Source organism: Cyanistes caeruleus, chromosome 1, assembly GCF_971803275.1.
Source record: "Cyanistes caeruleus chromosome 1, bCyaCae1.hap1.1, whole genome shotgun sequence".
Taxonomy (NCBI): Eukaryota; Metazoa; Chordata; class Aves; order Passeriformes; family Paridae; genus Cyanistes; species Cyanistes caeruleus.
The window spans coordinates 103,785,905-103,806,593 of NC_141701.1; the positions used below are offsets into that span (position 1 = coordinate 103,785,905).

Below are 20,689 nucleotides of genomic sequence, written 5' to 3' on the forward strand. Positions count from 1 at the left end.
GTATGGTATGACAGATATGGCTTGCTCAACTCAAAATGCACCACAAGAGAAAGGCACTGAAAGGGGAACCAGTCATACACAAGCTCCATTGTGTCTCTGAGCTGGGCCAGGGGGAGAGATAGCAGAGGACAGGCATGGCAGAGATCCGGAAATAGAAACTGGCAGTCAGGAAGGTAAGAAATGTTGGCTCACCTCTCTAACACAAGATGTAGCAAGCACCGAGTTTTTCAGGCAACCAGTGCAAAGGAGTTGTGTATACTAAAGTACTTGTACAGAACACTGCAAAAGCCAAAGATCTATGTGGGTCAGAAACTGAACAGATGAAGCTGTAGGAAAACCAAGTAACAGGGCAGACTTGGAAGATGCCATGTGCCTCAGCTGGCCCTAACCTGCAAGACTGCTGACAACTCCAACTGATGAAGGGGTTATCACTGCCTGTTTCTCCTGTCCTTACTTTCTTCTCAGGCATCTGCAAACAAATCACTGTCAAATACAAGTCTTTGGTCTGACTTACTGGAGTCAGATTACACTAGGAGACAAATCTGCAGTGTCAACAGAACATGATTTAGGAAACTCCTGGTTCTTTAAGTTTTCTTGACGGAAGCAGTTTTCTGGTTCACCAATGTGCTTTTAATTACTCTCTTAAGCCCTGGACTATAGAAACTACAGGCACTTACAATAAAGTTTTTATATTTTTCCTTCGCTGACAAAGCCCGAAAATTACTCTGATCTTGTTATGAAACTTGGAGAGGGAGTTACCAGCTGAGAATTCATATCACTCCTTTTAAAAGTGACCTAAAATACTGTTTTCTGCCTTTACTGAAACTAAGACTTCAGCAACTGTTAGGTTTGTTTATACACAAGTTGATCACGAGTAACAGCAACTTGCATTTTCTAGATGTCTTGGCTCTGGAGATGCTCTGAGTACCAATTTCAGTTGAAGGCACTACTACTTAGCTTAACTATAAAATACTTTCAGAATATATAGCTTCAGGTGTCATGTGTGTCCAACAGTCACCCAGTGCCAGTACTCTCTTCTGCTCTTTAATATAAACACTACTGAAATTTAAATCTTCAATTTCCTCAAACTACTCAACTACTGTGACAAGAAAAGCCCAAACCAAAAACAGGATTTTCAAAGTATTCTCAAATAGTTCCTACTTAGAAAAATTGAATAAGCTTCCCAACCATCCTTTACAAACATTACTGCAATTTTTGGGTTTTACAGTCTTAAAATAAAAGTCAGAACTTAGCCAAACTCTGGAGCAAAACAGTGTTTGTAACTACAGAGACTATTCAGAAATCAATAATGTGCATAGAACAATATACCCCCAAATCCCTTACACTGCTCCAATACAAAATTAACCAGCCAAAGAAAAACTCTCTGCAACAGAATAGATTTAAATTCTGTAGCGCTCTACTGCAGTAGTTCCACAGAATACTGAAATATGCTTTCAATTAATTTAATTAGCAGCTTGTCATAAATTATACTTTGTATTCCTGAGCTTTGAAATTTTATTTCAAAGTTCTTAAATACAAAACTAGACATGTAAAGAAGAGAAAGCTTAAAATTTTGACAGACAATTTGAGATAGCTAGGGATCAGGGAACGCAATGTAACTTATCCCATGCAAATTTTGAAAAAGGACTTTATCTACAAACTTCTGCTAAAAACAACCAGTGTAATGACACCAATGTTAATATCCTAATATCACTATCTCCTTTCAAAGTCAGCATCAGAATGAGTTGATTAGTGTAGTTTGCTTGTACCTCCCAGAAAAATGGTTTCATACTCCAGCACATGTAGATCTGTTAATCTGAAATTCATTTGAGTAAACATTTCACACAGGAATAACAGTCAGTACTCTTTCAACCCATAAAAACTTTAGACTACTAAAAGCTAGAGTGGAGTTATCTAACAGGAGGTGGACCACATAATCCTCTGAGACTACAGGCTTCAGCAGACATAAAGCTCTGATTAAAGTGATCTGCAAATAAAACCTTCCACCTTTAACATAAGTTAAAGATAATACTTGTGTTTCAATGTAAATTTAGATGACTGTCTCAAGGAGTGGTAAGCAGCCATACAGCATGGAACTAATTACTGGAAAGGCACTCCTGGAACCTTTAAAAAATATCCCAACCACCACCAAAGAAATCAGTGACAAATGAATACTGACATGCTACTATACAATTATTTCAATTCCAACACCAGAAAAATGCCAGCCAGTACATTACAATTAGCTCAAGAATTTTTCAACATGTTCCACTTCAGCTGCTAAGATGTGGGGGGAAGTGTATTTTACTGCTTGGTCTTAAGAAAAGAAGTTGTATTTCACTTACCAGTTCCTATATAGGGTTTAAAGCGTCCTGATAGTCTGTCAACAAAGGCACCTAAAACATCTAATCCCAGTAGTGCTACCTGTTGAAACAAAAGCATTAGATATTATAAACCAGATCAATGAGGAATTTTCTAGAATATATTGCAAATAACTTAGACAAGTATGCTGAAAAACTACATTAAAGATAAATTAAAGTTTCAGTTGAAGAGCTAATAATTCCCTCAAAGTTCCTATCTAGACAAAGTTATCAGAATACGTTTGGAATGGATCAAATTTATTTTATATATATACTGGGACAATTTTTCAATTCTTGTCTTAAAACAGAAGAAAATGAATCCAATGCTTTAATATCTTCAACTACAAAACCCAAACAAAGACATGGTTTAAAGGTTTCCCAGATGCTAAGAGCTTACTCCAAGAGCTTAGTTCTGGCCACTCTGCTCATCCACTAAGGTCATTACATCATTTTCCGACCTCCCAAAAGAAAATAACTGAGAAGCTAATTCTGCTTTCCCTAGTGGCCCAGACTAGACCATTTATCCACCTGCTTGTTAAGCTAGGGAAGCTTAATTTTTCATTTTGTCACTAGAAAAAATAATAAAGAACCTGCTCAAACCAAACAAAAACAACAAGAAAAACTAAACCAAAACAAAAATCAACTAAACTCAGAACAACAAAAAAAACCCCCACAAATAAAAACTAAACAAAAACAGAAAAAAAAAAAAAAGAAAATAAAAGCAATTTGAGGAATCCATGAACAGAAGCTAGATGAGACAACAATATCCACTAATATAGAAACAAAAATGCAAATAGAAATTATCAGTTAGACTAAATTATTTTAGGAAGTTAGGACACTTCTTTTGCTGTTTACTATCCTGCATACTGCTCCAAGACTTCGTTCTGTATTACCTACAATAGCTCATAAGGAACACCAGAACCTGCATTTTCACAACTTGTAGTTACCTCAATTTGCTGCTGCCCATGAAGGTGCAAATGGAACAACCATTTGTCAGAGGAACAACCTCCTCAAGCTTGGGTGTTCCTTACAGCTTTTGCTCCACTTAATTTCCTAGTAAGACATGCACTGCACATTTTTCCCCATGAACTCCTGACTAGAAATCCTCTCCTTGATTAGCTGTTTATTTTCATAAAATTTGGATCTGTATTTTTTTGGACCCCTTTGGTTCCTCAATATCCCTATCTGTCACAGTTGGGCAGCAGTCCAGAAAAAAATTTGACTGGATACGCATGTGATACACATGGCCCACGCACACAACATCATATGAGCCTTGTTTCCATAGGAAACCAGACAAATAAGGTTCCCATAAAACCTAGGATGAGAAGCAACTGCACAGTGAAGCTGGTTTTAATAAATTCAGTATTAGTACAACAGATCTTCTTTTTTAAAGGAGATACAAAACTTAGTTTGCAGTTAGTACAACTTACCTGGACACAATTTTATTACATACTGAAACAAAGGATAGCACATATAAGTAGACAGCACCACCAGTTTAAATTACTATATTGCTAACAAGTAACTCTATCCTCAGATGAGGAAAACAGAATACTATAACTAGTAACTTACTTAGACAAAAAATATATATACAAATTAGCCTTCATGGTAATGTCAAGGCCTTTCGCGGGATTTTTCCTTCAATGTTATTTTCCAGATTATCAAGCAATATGAAACCATAGTCAAAAATTCCATCTAAAAACCAGTGTCTGAAATAAAGAAATTCCTTCTGGATACATTGTTTTCCAATGCTTCTGTTTCCTGACTACAAATCTGAGACTTGCACTGACAATTTTAAGGTACCTTTCCATGCAAGTGTTTTGCATAAACAGGAGCCTTTCCTTCTGTAAAGATACTTTGTAAAAATTCTCTCTCCTCTCTGCGCATTTGATTATCTTTGCAAAATCTGTCTTGAAGACTTCTACCCTCGTGAAGAACAGCAACTCAGAAACTTAAAGCAAACATGCATGAGCTTTACAAAGTCCTCTGTGGTCTGCAACTTTGAAAATGTAACAGGTATGAATAGTCAGGATAACTGGAGAGTTAGAATCTGTGGCCACAAGTTGAAGTAATGGCAAACTGCTCTAGCTACAAAATTTGCTTTCATTCCACATTACAAAACAAGTCACTTGAACCACACAGCTACAGAGGACAGCAAATGAACTATTACCCATTGGTTTTCTCAATCAGTTTTAATATTTCTCTGTTCTGATACACAATGTTCTAAGCTTCAGCATCTCCTGGTAGGTATCATCTGTGCAGTATTCAAGTAGACCTTTGAAAAGAGTCCTCAATTTATATGGGGTCACATGAAAAAAAAAAAAAAACAACACAAGAAACTGTAAGTTGAGGCAGAACTTAGAGGTTCTGCAGAAGACCTGCAACAAAAAGGTTCCAAGTACTGAGACACTGTGTGAGACCATTTGCCAACACAGGCCCTTCACTATCAATAGGAAAAACCTTTCACCAGCATCACCGCTCTTTCCCCAACAGCTCCAATGAAGGATGAATGCCTTCTGGGATTAAAATCAATGGATTTGTTTCTTACTCTGCATTCATTAAGCCTTTTGCATGCTGTCTAGAAAGAGCCTTTGTATGTTGAGACTGATTCATCAGATCACCATTGTTTGAAGCATTTAAAGTGCTTTTAAAGTTCATAGGGGAAAAGAAATTATGTTCATTTGAACTGGAGTTGGTTAATTGCTATTCTTGAACAAGCCAATATTAAGCCCATCCTTGACTTCTCAGATCACAACAAAGTTGCCAAACCAACTGAGAAATATTTTATCTGTTCTGGATAAAAAAAGACCAGACTCTTCAGTGAAATCAAGATGTTCCAACCAGAAAACTAAATAGATTATAAATAGAACCAGTGATTAGTAATTGAGCCTATTCTTGCTCTGCAGCTTCTTCCTTTTCCAGCTCTCCTTCTGCACTCACTTTCCTGCACTGCCCCTGCACTTCTGTGGACAACTTCCAGGCACCTAAGTGTTTTGATAGAAAAAGAAATACTGTTCTTCAAACCATACCTGGATAACCATGCATGCTTACCATTAATTTTCATGGTTAATTTACAGAAATTCATTCTGTAACTTCCCAATCCTGTGGTGGACAGCTAGGAGCAGGACACTACCAGAAAAACATCTCTACTTGCATAAGTTGCCAAATGACCTTAATACAAATGTCCTTGGATTTGGTAGTAGGATCTCTGAACTGTACATGGAAATACGGATTCTGTAGATCGGGATCTGTAAACTAGCCATGAGAATCTAATGGGGGAATTATGGAGGTCACTGTCTGAAACTGCAAAGAATGAAGTTAAGGCATTTGACTTCCTGTCACCATGGGGACAGCTGTGGTATCACTAACAATTACTGACAAACAGGATACAGCATGCCAAGCAACTACGCCCTGCAAGAGCAAGCATTGTTCCAGCACTGCAGTGCTGGAACAAGACAGATGCAAAAACTTCATGGGATGTTTTTTTTAAAGTTTTGTCAGCCAAGACCCAAGGTACACTTTCTAAATTGTCATAATCTCTAGAACCCTGCAAGCAGCTCTAAGTGAAACAAAAATATTTATGTTCATGCAGTATTTTATGCTTCACTTCTTCAAGTTTCATATTCTTAGTTCTCTCTACTCATCTTTCAGGATATACTTCTGCTCCCCTACTCCATACGTCTTGCTCCATTTACTGTTTCCCACCCCAATTCTATCCACTTCCCTCATTCTGCCAGGATCTACCCATATTCCATTCCCTCCTTTAACTCAAAAGCTTGCAGGGATACTTAAGCGTGCCCGTGGCCCCATTGGCAGAAGGACACTTCCATTTTCCTCGGTCATTTCTTCAACCCATGTGGTTCTTCAGTCCCAGCTATGTCATCTTCATACTCCATTCTCCCTGCCACTCAGCAACAGCTGGACAGCTGCCTCTGCTGACAGAAGCCAAAACTGCAGCCCCAGCTGCAGTTTGTTACCACACACATCATCTATACTTCAGATATTTTAGCTGACAATAAAGCCTTATTTCCATTCTCTTGCTTGTTTCACCTTCAAGGGCACTAATGACACACTTCCAATTTCAACAATATGATTTCTTTTTAATGTATATCACATCACATTGCAAGGAGAGGGCAGAGTTGCTGGTATCTAAGCCTTCAAGCTGAACAACTGGAATCCAAGCTCATTAGCAAATACAGAGCCCCCTCTACCTAAAAAAATAAGGCTAGTGCCTTCAAAATGATGTTTTACAACCATAAGATTCTCCTAAGTATCCAATCTTTGCTACTGTTAAAACTACTTATGAGCTACCACCTCATTGTCTCAAAAGGGGTATAGACTATCAAACTTCTGATAACCTCCCGCACAATTCCCCTGTGATGACCAATCACAACACGTTTCAGCACTGCAGTGCAAGAAACTATGCTACCAGAGGACTGCTGAATCAATCACCAGTATTTATCTAGAGAGTGACAAGTGTATTTCTGCACTGAAAAGACTTGGTTTCTTCAGGTCCTCCCAAGAGGCACAACTCTTGGATGTCCCTGTTATGTTGACCTCTCCTGTACTGCAGCCAGAATAAGCAAGTGTAGTGCTCTCACAAAAATTTTAGCGGTTATTAAAAAAAAAAAAAAAGCAAAAAAAGTTTTAATGCCCTTTCCCCAGGTTGGGAACTTTAGCTTCCTATCATGTCTGCCTGCATTAATTAAGAAACATTGAGCCAATTCTAAAGAACAGATTGATGTAACACTCAAAATGATCACTGGGAAAAAGATTCGTTTACAACCTTCTGTTATTTCAAAATCTCTCATGATCTCCAAACTGTTTTGTATTATGTGGGTAACAGTATTCTTAAATTTTTGTACTGCCTGCAGCTTGATCCATTACAGGAGCATCTCCAGCTTGCCTCACATGTCCATTAAACATTCTTCCCTTATCTATTGTAATACATTTTTCATAAATACTGTTCGAAGGACTGTGAGCAAAACCCAGAAGTATATGATGCAGCACACTTGACACTGTAAGCTATTTTTTTTTTTTTTTTTGAGATTGTCTGGCTAAAACTTTATGTGCTGCATTGGAAAAAGTTGCAAAACAGAGCCTCTTCAAAAGCAGGGTTCAGTGGGAAGACAATGAAATGTATGGCATTTCTCTTTCAAATAAATAATTAGAAATCAACTTTTTTTCCCCCAAAGAAAATTGACACTGAAAGCCTTTCTAAGCACATTGATGGTGCAAAACAAAGAAACACTTTATTTTAGGACTCAGTTCTTTCAAAAGAATTTAATTATTTTTGTGCCCAAGGTCTCTTATTTCCTTTCCCATTTCCTCTTATTTAAATTGTATCAAGCATACAGTGACCCCCATTCTCTGCTACTCACTCCCACCTCTGCACCAGCTCCTCTGCTGTGGGAAGAGAAGCATTCCTGCAGCTGAACAGCAGCCCACTTGAGGAAAGCAGCCCAAGAGATGAACAAGAGAAGGCATCATCTTCTCAGCCGTATCTCCCCCCTGAGCCTGTTAGCTGTGCAGCCCCACAGGCATTCCCATCAGAGCAATGCAGGCATGACGCACCAGCACCACTCCTCAGCCAGGGACACAAACTGCTTGAATCAGCAGCGCTGCTAAAATCGCTCGGCTCACCCGCCCTGACTGCTGCCAGCTCTGCTCTGAAGGATGCACCTCTCCTCTTACACACTGCATAATGCTTGGAAAGGTTCTCTACCCACACCCAAGTCAATCAAACTGCAGGCTAAAAGTGGCGGTCCTGTTATCCATCTCAACCTCCAGACATATTTGATGTGGTGGACTTAAATCTCCTGTAACAGGAATCAAATCAGCTTGCTGAAACACTGGAAGATGAATTCAACATTAACAAAAAGTTAATTGCCTCATGAAGGACAGTGAGAATAGAACACCTGGTCACATGAGCAGCAGAGCTGCTGTTTCAAGTGAGTACAGTTAGGTGGAATAACACACATTGAAGCTGCAAAACAACAGAGAACTGTCCATTCCACCTCTGGAGGAGATGCCTGAGACTCTGAGACTACGTATTCCCCATTCCCAATTAAAGAACAGACAAAATTAGTTTTAATTAAAATAATAAAAACTTTTTGTAAGTGTCCCTTGTCTTCAGGAGACCTGCTTGACTATTTGGCTAATATTCAATTGTTGACTTAATGTAACATGAGCAGAACATAAATAATACATGAAAAAATAGTGATTATTACTCAAGAAGGAATCAAATAATTGAGTTGGAAAACTGAAACTGGCTTCATAAATGGACAGGTGAAACCACATTTTCATTACATAGAAAAAAGAAAGTAGTTCCCACACAGCCAAGATCAAACAAAACTTGAAGAAAGAAAGCAAGAATGAAATGCAGCAAAGAACTCATTTCTTCTTCAACAAAGACATTTAAATTACCACTGTTTGCTAACAAAGACTAAGGAAATACCGAGATCTACATAGTAACTGAAAAATAAAGGTTTAGCTGGGTCCTCTTTTATTCCTGTTCTCAGTCCTGCATTGTTAGTCCTACAACTCACTATGGCATTTGCCTTTTGTGTAGCATATGTTGGCTTGTGTTCAACTTCAGATCCAAAACAACCCACACATTTTCTTCCTAAGGTCTGCTACTCAATCACACTCCCCACATCCCGCATTTGTGCATTCAATTATTTGCAATCAAATGTGTGACCTCACATTTTTGGTCTATGAACTCTCTTTTTTCAGATCTCAGTATCTTCATTTTCAGATAATTTTAAAATGTAGCTTCCACTCACACACATACATGCAGTCAGCCAAGTTTCAACAGCTGTCATCTCTTTGGAAATACTTCAGACAAGCATGCCAACCACTTGTCTTTACCTATTTGCAAAATTACAGTTCCGATCTTCCCTTCCCTTCTAGAAACTGAAAGCTCCTCCTGCTGGCCTCTTGTCGAACTAAAGACAAACCAAAATAAATACTTGCCAAACCAAGGAAATACAAGAATGCAACATCAACATTACTGGTATTTTAGTATATTTTGGTATTTGGTATTAAGACAAACCTCAGAAAAATCTCATTCTTCAAGATGCTCTATGCATCTAATAAGACTTAATTTCAAGGATTTGCCTAAAAGAAAGTTTATCCACACTATAAGAAAGAGATAGAGTGAAATCAGATTTTCTCTTTCCCATGGCAAACAATCTGCTGCTCTGGCATAAAACTAGTGATTATTAATTACTTTTCTACTGCAGCTGAGGAATAAAACAAGCTAAGATATTAACCACAAAGATAAGAAATCCAGAGGTGACTTGTACTCATAAACATTCCTGATGATTCTTCTCATACAAAATTACCTTCAGAAACTACCATCATTTTAGTCATAGGTTTTTGTTAGTTCTGATCAGGTGTGATTTGTTTAAAGAACCAAAAAGTGTCTTTATTGCTCAAAAAATAGATTTAATGAGGGTAATTGTTCAATTTTAATGTTCTTAAAAGACTCCACAACATGCTAACAGTCAAGAGTACATTTGCAAAGCTTTACATTTTACAGTATTTCCCCATCCCACATCTCTTCAGCAGAAATTCAAAGCAGATTTCCAGATTACTTGATCAGACGTAGAACAGTTTGAGTCACCAGACTGCAGTTAGATAATCTTGTAATTATTTCAAGTGACTACTGAGTATGAGAGCCAACAGGTGTGTTAAACAGAACTCATGTATACACAGATGAAGATTCAGGCTAACCCAGTAACACCAGCAAATATCTATCAGTAGTACCACCCTCAGAATGGGTAACTAATTTACTGTTTGAAGTTCACCTGAGAGTGCCAGCACAAACAACGGCACTGTTCCCATTTCCTGAGATTGCTAGATATTTCAGTTTGAGACCAAATACCAGCAAAATAATTCTATCACTTAACTCTTAATACTTTGCATTCAACATACCTACTCCTATTCCTCACAACCTTGGGAAAACAGTTGAGGGAGAGAGGACAGGCATTGACATACACCCAAAAAGCCAAATCTCTGCACTGTAGAAGGAGAGACATTAGATGCAACCAATACAAAATAAACCAGATCACCAAGCAAACAATTTTCAGTTCAGCGAAGAATTCTTTCATTCTAGTGAGATACAAAGTAAAAGTTTAAATTATGCACATCTTCTGGGTACTCCTCGATGTTGCAAAGCTTTCAAGAGTCTTTGTAAGTCAATTTATCACTGCATAGACATCAAAACTGAAGTCCTCATAATTCAACATTGACTCATCTCTCTCTAGGTCATCCCCTATGTTCTGCAACCACTACAACTCTGAACCACCTGCCAATGAGTCAACACATTCTTAATCCCACCTTTTTGTTTTACCAGTAACTCAAGCTAGTAATTGTGTTTTCCACTTCAATGAGTTAGATGAACTCAGAAATTTTCCTATCTGCTCTCTCAGTTTGGAATTGTCAGGTTGTTTATTAAATAACTAGAAAGAGTTGCAAACTTCAGAACAGCAAAAGCGCTGTCTGTTTTATGTGGCCAAAATCTTTTGGAGATGAGTTAATTCAACCTTGCTGATAACTAGCCACCATTTAGTATTATAGAATTGTTTAGGAAAAGGTCTTTAAGATCACTGAGTCCAGCTTGTTTACTGAACGCTTATTCTCTTTTCCCCCACTCATCATCAAGCCTGCTAAGCTAACTCTCCAGGGACTTTCTCTTCGGGTTACACGAGCCAAAAACTTTCTATAGTGGCATAATATAAAAAGTTTTCTCTTCACGGGCACAGCTTAAGAGTTTAGACCAGAGCTCCCAGATCATGCATCTCCTCTTTCAGAATGGTGACCAGAGTGCGCTGCATACAAGAACAGAGCTTTCAGTGGGAATAAAAAATATCGCACATTCAGGGCAAGTCACATTAGTTATCCCCTTACTATCCACAGCCATCACCAAGAGCAGAAATAATGCTACCCCCACAAAACATCCTCCAGCATTCCCCACTTGCATCTCCAATTCATCTAGCTCAGCAGTTCTGAGTCTCCAGCCATTATCAGTGCTTGTGATATCACCAGTCATGTCAACTGCGAGAGAATCCGGAGACCTGCAAGTCCTTTAGCAAGATACAGAAGAAGGACGATAAGCAAAATTTTTTAAGTGGTCTATGTATCCATTTCTCAGTAAAGGGTGACCAACAATATGTTAAATAATACAGCAACCAAGAATCACTAGGGTTTTTTTTGAGAAGACACCTAAGTCTATTCACTACTTTCTATTGTTCAGGGCCTGAATGTAATAACAAAATAGGATGCAAAATTTAAATGTGTAATGTCTATGCTTGCATGAGACAAAATACGTAAGTAAAACACAATGTAATTTTTCAAGCCTATTAATCTTCATTTTGAGGCAGCACATGCTGGCAGTAACTACCACAGCCAGGAACACTGGAACTAATAATGAGCAAAACACCCGAGATCTTGTGCTGTTGCCATTAATATAATCATATAATCACAGAATCTTCAGAACTAGAAGGGACCCACAAGAATCATCAAGCTCAGCTCTTAAGTAATGTTCCCTACAGGGATCAGACCCATGACTAACACCATGCTCTAACATATGTGCTCTGAAACACAATAAAAAGTCACCAGTAAGTGGACATAAAAAAGATGTAAACAAAAATACTTTAATGATTTTGCAAGCTATCTTTAAAATTCTTAGAATTTGTAATACTCTCATTCTGCATGACTCTTTCCCAGAGGTACCAAACCATTAAGTAAGGGCAACAGGCTCAAACTGAAACACACAAGTCTCATCTGAATACAAGGGGAAAATTTCCTTTACTTTGAGGGTGCCAGAGGACTTTACAAGCTGCCCAGAGGCTGTGGAGGCTCCTCTGGAGATACTCAAAATCCACCTGGGATTCCATGCGACCTGCTTGTTGTAGGTGAACCTGCTTTAGCAGGGAGGTTGGACTAGGGAAATCTTCCTTCTGTGACAGGGGCTTGCAGAGCACTGCACAGTTCTCATTTATCCTACAGTCCAAACAGCTAAGGAGTTCTGTCACTTTGCATCAACAGAAAGCAAAATGTCTTGCACTGTGGAAAAAATACATCCTGAAAACTGAACTTACAATTTTAATGCCTAATTATGTTAATTTACAAGTGCAGGAAGAAACTTTTACATTACCCTGTTAAGTAAGTAGCTAGCCCTCTTCACAAAAAAGAGTATTTTTAAAGACCTGTCTAGGTTTCGCAGAAACCAATTTTATCACCAACAACTGCCCTCAGATGATGAATTTAAAGGCAAATAAATTATATTTGTCCAGCACACACTACTTTCTCAAGCTAACCCGACTTTTATTGACAAACATGCTTCCAAAATAAATAAACCATGTGCGCAAATGGAGTTAAGCCTTTATTATTTTCAGACCTCAAACTCTGAAGTTGCTACGTGCAAACGCCGGCGGATTAATGTCAACTGAGGGGGGAAAAAAAAAATACATATCCATTTCAGGAACATACTGCCCCTCGAGGTTACTCTGCCCCCTCTCCCGTGTCTCAGAAAACAGGAATAAAAAAGCGAGAACAACTCACAACCGCAGTGAGTTTAAAGGTCCGAAGAGCGAGTCGATCACGCCAGGAGGGCAGGGCGGAGCTGGCCGGGCCGGCAGCGCCCCCCGGCGGCGGCAGCGCGCACCTGCCCCGGCCGCGCCGCGCACACGCACGGCGGGGAGGAGAAAATCCAAAACAAATAAATTAAAGGAAAAAAAAAAAAATTAAAAATAAAATAAAAAGTCGCCAGCGCGAACACGATTGTCCTCGGCACTAAAACTGCGCTGTCAATCGCCTTACCGGCTGACCGACGTTAGAACAACTCGCAAGTGTTAACAGCGAGCGAGGGAGTGACCGCGCTTTTCCCGTGGCTACGTCTAAAAGACACACACACACAGGAAAAAGCGAAACGTGAGTCATCATCGGGCCGCTGTGAGGATACTGCAGAACTGCCCAGGTACGGGAAAGTCACCTAAAGACGATATAAACATCTTCAAACTTACAGTGGAACCCCCAAGAAGCCAATTATTCCTTAAATCGCCTAAAATACACAGAGCGTGATACAAATCCGGCGGAGCAGCACTCTTTACGGCCTGCAGAAAACGATGGCAATCCCACGTAACATTACACCCAAGTACAGAGACCACGGAATGGAAGTGGGAGCGAAAAAAGTAAGAAAAATAATCATCGCCTATCTCGTTTCTAAGTAAAAAACACAACCCGAGTGTGTACTATAGTTGCAGGGCCAGGGAGGGTGGGGTGGGTTTAACATTATGCCGTAAAAAAAAAACCCTCTCAAACGCAAACCAAAACCAAACCAAAACACCAGCTAGGCGATGATAAAAGCAAAACCAAAACTCCTATTATTGCTTCTTTCAGGACTGACGGATAGAAACAATAAAACATTAACCACCCTTCCAAAATTTCGGAATTCCCCTTTGCGCGGGGAGGGATAAAACTGGCACAAATATAGTTTTACTTCTGCTCTTACCTGATTAAAAAGTAACCCGAGGCTCTGTACCTCCCTACCATGATGAATCATGGTCTTCCCGTACCGAGCCTCGCCGAGCAGCCTTACCTTAAAATTACTGGAGTTGACCCAGGCTGTTAATTCGTCGATCACTTTGTCAAGGCGCTGCTGGTCCTGCTCCAGATCGGGAGACCTCGCCGGGTCGCCCAGGTACTCCAGCAGCTCCTGGCCGACCTGCATCCTGCGGCCCACGTCCTTCTGCTGTACCTGCTCGCAGAAATAATCCATGCCGGCAGGCTCCATCTTCGGACGCTGCGGAAAAGTTTCTTCGTAGGCGAGCCGAGGGCCTCAGGGTCGGAAGCGCGGGCAGGGCAGGGCGGGCGGCGGGGGCGCGGACAGGCCTGCCGCCCTCATGGAGCCGCTCCCGGCGCTCCCCGCCCCGGCTCCGCGCCCGCCGCCCCCATGCGCACTCGCAGCCCCGCGGGGGGAAGCCCCCGGCGGGAAGGGAACGCGGCGCTGCGCAGGGCTCGGTGGGAGCCTCTTACTCCTGGCTCAGGGCTTTCCAGCCGCCTCCGCGCCGTCCCGAGGGATCCCGACAGGGCTCCCCGCCGCCGCCCCTCCTCTTCCCCCCGCCGGGGAACGGGAAATAGAGTTCGCTGCGGCTGGAGGGGCTGGCAGGAACCCCGGCTGCGGGCTCGGGGGGTCCCCGCGGGAGGAGCTGCCGCCCCCGCTCGCTCTGCCTCCTCTCCTCGGGCCCGAGGAGAAGATCTGCGGGCCGCCTCTCACGAGCACCGGCGAGGCCGGGGCGAACCACTCATGTTCCTGACGCCGCGGCCTCCGGCTCCTCCTGCCCGCCCTGCGGGGCGGTTCCCAAACTTTCGTCCCGGCGGGTCTGAGCGCCGCCCGCTCCCCTCCACGGCGAGCCGGACCGGACCGGGAGAGTCCCCCAGAGAGCCGCTCACGCTTCGCTTTCCCCCGCCGGGCACTGCGGCGGCAGCGCCGCCTCCGTCCCGTGGAAGTTGCGCCTCCCGCCGCCGCTGCCGCCCCGGCCGGCGCCAGGCGGACACACCGGGCGTGGCCCGCGCCGCCCCGCCTCCCGCCGCGGCTCCCGCTTCCCCGGGGAGAGCCCGCTCCCGCCCCGCGCTGCGGCGGGATGGACGGAGGGACGGACGGAGGGACGGGCGGAGGGATGGACGGAGGGATGGACGGAGGGATGGACGGAGGGATGGACGGAGGGATGGACGGAGGGATGGGCGGGCGGAAGACGAGCAGTGCGCGCTCCCCCGGGACCCCTGCGGGTCGTGTCCGGCGGCAGTGGGAAGCGCATGCGCCCTCTGCCCCGCTGATCGCCGCGGTGCCGGTCCGGCGCCCTTGGGGAAAAAGGGGAAGTGTTGGAAGAACAGGGGAAGAGGTGTGAAAGGCGCTGGGATGCTTGGGTGCTCTCCTCCTTTCCTCTCTCCCCGTTCCGAGCGCCGTCCCGGCTTTGCCCAGCGAGGCCCTGCAACCTTGCTCAGTACCGGGTGTAAGGGGGCGGGATCCCCTGGAGCCATCCCGGTACTCCCGGAGTGCTTGGCTCTGCAGCGTTGCTGTCCGCAAAATCGGGTTCCTTATCCGGAACGCCACAACGCTGCAGAGAGACACTAAATTCAGAGCTGCACAAGCCTGGGTGCTCAGTGATATTCCATAAATCCAGCACAGCCCACCGGACCTTCTACGCCGCTATTTACACAGAATCACCGAATCGCTCTTGGAGTTGAATGCGACCCCTGGAGGTCATCTAGTCCAACCCCATGCCAGGGCAGGATCACCTAGAGCAGACACGCGTCCAGACTGGTTTTGAATGTTCCCAGAGAGACTCCATGAACTCCCTGGGCAGCCTGATGCAGGGCTCCACCACCTTCAACATAAACAAGGTCTTCCTCGTGCTGAGGTGAAACTTCTTGTGTTTATTTTATGGCCATTGTTTTTATTTATGGCCCTTGCTCCTCCTTCTGTCGCTGGGCACCACCAAAAATGAGTCTGGCACCATTCTCTTGGCACCTGCCTTAGAGATATTTATGTGCATTAATGAGATCCTCGTTCAGTCTTCTCTAGACTAAACAGGTCCAACACCTGCAGTCACTCCTCATAAGAAAGATCCATCAGACCCCTAATCATCTTTGTGGCCCTCTGCTGGACTATCTCCAGTAGCTCCTTGTCTTTCTCGTACTCAGAAGCCCAGAACACACAGAAGTTCATAGATGGCAATTTCCCAAGTAAAGCCCCAGCATGGCTGACCCACGCACAGATTGCCAGGATGGAACGGATTCAAGTGGATACTTGAATTAAAACAGAGACCCTTAAGTGAGGGGCTGTGACTTTAGGTGTTGTTTCAGAGCTAGTTGAAACTGGTCCAAGTCCCCTTGATGGCGGGAAAAGCAGCCCTGTCCTCTCAGTCCCTCTGCATTGGGTTCTGAGGCCTCCAAAGGTACAATTATGGCTTTTACATGCAGGGAAAGAAAAGCAGAGGAGGTCACTCTTCCCCTTTTCCCCCCCAAGCTGCTCCACTTGGCCCCCATCTTGTCCCCTGTGCCAGACCCTGCACACACTGACCACTTGGGTTGATTTCATGGGCTAAATGACAGAGCTGGTGTCAGTGAGCTGAGCTGGCTGACGAGTCCTACGGGCTTCTGCATGGATCTCAGAAGGTGGGAAGCATAGCCTCCATCAGTGGCATGGGACAGTGGCGTTAGCTTCCTGCCCCTCTGATATTGGGAAGGTTCACCTTATGCTAAACTGGAGGCCCCTGCTGATGCAGGCAGTCCTTTTCTTCCCTGCTGTCGTGTATACAATTCTTCCCTTCCTTGTACCAGAGCTGTTTTTTATTTATCTTCACTTAAACAGTTCAGAAAGATAATATTTTCTCCACACCCCCCCCCTTTTTTTTTTTTCACATAACTAGCTTTTTGCTGATTCAGATTCCTAAATTTTCTTACTCTGGGGTTAAGCAAGTACCAGAGTTGGAGCAGGTAGAAACAGACAGCTGGAAGATAGATGGGGAAGATGAGGGCTGTCATTCAACGACAGCCTTTGTGTTATGAAAGCTCAACTTAGTTTCAAGACAGCAGTCTGGCTGTCTCCCTTGCCTTGTTAGTCCTTACACTGGGGAAGTGTGAGCAGGAAAGCAAGGTACTCCCTTCATCTGGCTGCTGGATTTAGAGGAACCACACTTGTGAATTGCTGCTTCACAGCAGTCTAAACCAAACTAAATTGGTGCTACAATGTTCCTACTTGTCAGCTTCTCACAAATCCCTTCTCAGAAATTCTCCACTTTCCTTCTGTCCCATTGATCTGGGGAAAAAGAACTCTCCATCCACAGGTGTGGCAAGAGGCAAGACAAGAAGCAGCCTTTTGTTGATTTTGTTGAGATGCAGCAAACTGAGGATCCCATGCTTCATCAATCCCTAGCTATAACAATAATGAAGATGATTAAAAAGATTAAAGATACCTTTAAAACAGAAATGTGTGTATTTACTTTGAGCTTACTATAATTTACAAGAATGGTTATGAACTGCTCATTGTGTTTTCACAATAGATTTCCCTGTGCACTTATAAAAAAAAGGAAGTTTGGATGGAACTGAATAGTTCATGTCACGTGTGTGCACTGCCACTTATGAAGATAGGGAATTACAGGTTGCTTTTCTAGGAAAATGGTACCCAAGAGACTTCTGGAAGTGAAAAAAAAATTTCAGAAAAATAAAAGTGGATTGCTGTATTTTTTTCAGTGCGCTAGAATCTGATTCACTGGTGTTGTATGTTTAAAAAGCAAATATCTTGCTATGAAAGTTTTAAAAGTAATTGTTGACCTAATAATAGTGGCTAAAAAGAAAACAACTGAGTAGATTATACTGGACTCCTGGAGTATTAACAACTGTAAACAATTTATATCTTTGTCCAAACTATCAGGAAAAAAGCCCCAAGTGATATAAAACTTACTTTTCATTACAGTCCACATTAAGGTCAGTCTCTCAAGAAAGAAAATCCTAAGCAAAAAGAGAAAAGAGGGGGCAAAGCTCTTGGCACTACTTTTTTGAATTTCTCTCAATTCAAAGCAAATACACTGATTAGGCAATCCAATTTCTGTGACTAGCATTGAAACTGAGGGGAAGGGTAAAGTATAATAAGACACGCACTTGAAATATCAAAACTATTTTGTCAACTCAAAGACGGCATTGCAAAGCTATGCTAAGGGCAAAAGGTCATGCTGAGCTATGTGGCCTTTCTCTTTTTTTTCCATTTCACGTAATAAGTGCTTTCTTAAAAACCACATTAGGAAATCATTTCCTTGCTGTAAAATCAGAGGATTAGACCACTGTATTTCATCCTGTGATCCTGTGACTACCTGCCATGACTAGTGCCTTTATACAGTATTGATTATGAATACACTTTTTTGATGTACTGTTATTGATATAACAGCAGAAAATGGGTAGCCTTTTTATTCCTGATGTATTTTGCTTATATTAAGGCAATTTCACTTAAAACCTAGCACTGACAAGATTTTTTTTTTTTTTTGTGGGATCAATAAATGTTGGTTCACTTTTTTCCTCTGCAAACAAATAGCATTTGGATTTGGCAAATGGAGCTTCTGGATGCTCATTTCCTTTTTTAGCAAGGTAGGCGTAGCACTCCAACACTGAATCTAGAGCAGTCCCTCAGCTTGGACAAAGGACATGGTTTCGTTGTAGATGTTCTCACAGAGTCCTAGTGGACTTTATACCTGGGGTTGTGGGCCAGGCTCCAAAAAGAAGGCATTTTCATTCAGGCCAAAGATCTTTTAAAGCTTCTTATTCTCAGTTAAGGAGATTGCTTCCTTTGGAATGCAATCTTCTTTTTGATATGCAAGCATGTGAGCATAAATCCACTACTCTTGTGTATTTGTACAATGCATAATATTTGGTAGAGCAATTAAGCCCCATAATTGAATGCAGAATCAAAATTTCATTCAGTCTTTTCAGTGTGACTTGCTAGCAACCAGAGCAATTACAGCAGGAGCTGAGGTAAATGACACTAATCCAGTGTGGTGCATTTCCAACCTGAATTGCATACCAAACCTGTTTCTACGCCCCCATCCTATCCAAGTGTGCTTAATTCTGTCTTGTTTTGAAAAGACAGGTGTCTGCTAAGGAAGGCAGGAGCTTCCCTTGAAAAGGAAAAAATATAACACACCCCCCCCCCCCCCCCCGCTTCTCCCCACCCTGAATTATAATTTTGAAATCAAGGGGCTCTCAGGCAAAGACATGGGAATAAGAATAATAGTTCTTTATGCATTAGTACAAAAGATCCCATTGACAGAGTCAGAATACAACCTGACACCCTGGTCAGGGTGTTGGTAGCAGTCCCATTAAATGGTGGCTGCAGTCCTCCTGCTGTGTGGAATGTGGTTCTGTGGAAGCAATGATCCTGTAGAATCATTGTAGAATCGTGTAGTTTTCCTCTGAAGATCCACTGGTGCTGTAGATGGGTCCAGTCTTCCTCTGGGAATCCAGTGGAGAAAGGCTGCCTGTGGTGTTCCAAGTCTCAGATAATATCCAGGTAGGAATGCTTGGCTCCTCCCTCGGGTGGATCATCTCACAATGGGATGATGTAATTTTATCAGTCATGCAGTGAGATTCAATGGCCCATTAACAGAAGACATCCCCCTGGAGGGAGGATGGGCTGTGGAAGAGATAAGAACTGCCCCACCTGCTTTTAACAGCTGGTAATAGAATACATACTTTTGGTTACATCTTGCATTGCAACCTAAGACAAATTCTTGCACGTATTATCCTGTTCTGAAAAAGGCAAGAATTGTACCAGCGGGCTGGGGAGGAAGGGTGCCGTGCTCTTTGTTACTTTTGGCTGATAAGAAAGCAGGTAGCATGCTTTAGGCTCTGTTCTATCCTCCTTCCTTTGCTAGCAGGAAGCCTTAACAGGTTCAGAGCTCATGCAACCTGGTTATCGATCTTCTGTAGCAGGCCTGTCAGTCACTGCAGCAGAAAAGCTACTTCCACAGACTGACTTCCCCTTCTCAGAAGCCCTTCCCACACAGAGGATATGATCCCATCTCTGAAAGAACCATAAAAATCCCCTAAAAAGCCTCTGATAAAAAGTTCTCTTCATCACAAATAGCAAACACAGGCCATAACAATAAAAATAAAGTGGATTTAAATATGAGTCATTCAGAAAGTTTCCATAAATTACACTTGATGTAGCCTAGGTTGACACAGAAGAAGTCTGTAAGAAAGTTGTTGTTCCTGTTGGATTCCCCTGGAGCTGGATCAGCACTTTTACAACATGTTCCACCATGGGTGACTTGAATCAAATGTTTAGATTGTGTCTTGGATGTAGTGTCCTTCAGTCATGTACCAACTTTTAATGTCTTCTGGAAGAACTATAGGCTTTAATTTTTTTATAAATTGGAGATCAGTACACTGATGGTTTCCTTAGTACTGTCAAGAGGTAAAATACTGTGCTATTTTAAGCAGAAATGTGGCAGACTTTGTTATCCATGTTGTATAGGTATTTTGCATCTTTCCTGTCGTTCATTGCAAAAGGATGATGTGTATCCTTTCAAGCTGAATTTATCACTGTCGATAACTTTAAATTATCATTTGAATTCCTCCCTCTGAGATTAACAATATCAGAATAATGAAGTAATAAATATCTTTTGAATATAAATAAATAGTTCATGAAGGAATGTTCTGATGATGATATTGCAGTATATGTACCAAGCTAGTTGAAGACTTGCCCATTTTCCTCACAAGGTCTTAAAGATGAAATCAGATATAACTGTATTAAAAATGTACTTGGTGAACTTAGC

At 42.2% G+C, this 20,689-nt stretch overlaps 1 protein-coding gene across 42 annotated transcripts in view; it reads right to left on the reverse strand.

Moving 5' to 3' along the window:
- The window catches only part of CLASP2 (cytoplasmic linker associated protein 2), a 143,902-nt gene extending 129,591 nt beyond the window's left edge, over positions 1-14,311 (reverse strand). For 40 of the 42 annotated variants that reach the window (XM_086846296.1, XM_086846258.1, XM_086846239.1 and 37 more), the window contains exons 1-2: positions 13,960-14,298; positions 2,343-2,421 (exon numbers count right to left, since the gene is read on the reverse strand). In XM_086846296.1, the coding sequence (XP_086702422.1) occupies positions 2,343-2,421; positions 13,960-14,154 (274 nt within the window). In that variant the 5' untranslated portion in view covers positions 14,155-14,298. Of the gene's footprint in view, positions 1-2,342; positions 2,422-13,959 lie in introns of all 42 variants that reach the window. The other 2 variants (XM_086846318.1, XM_086846277.1) reach the window with 1 other exon arrangement.
- Between the last annotated feature and the right edge of the window lie 6,378 nt (positions 14,312-20,689).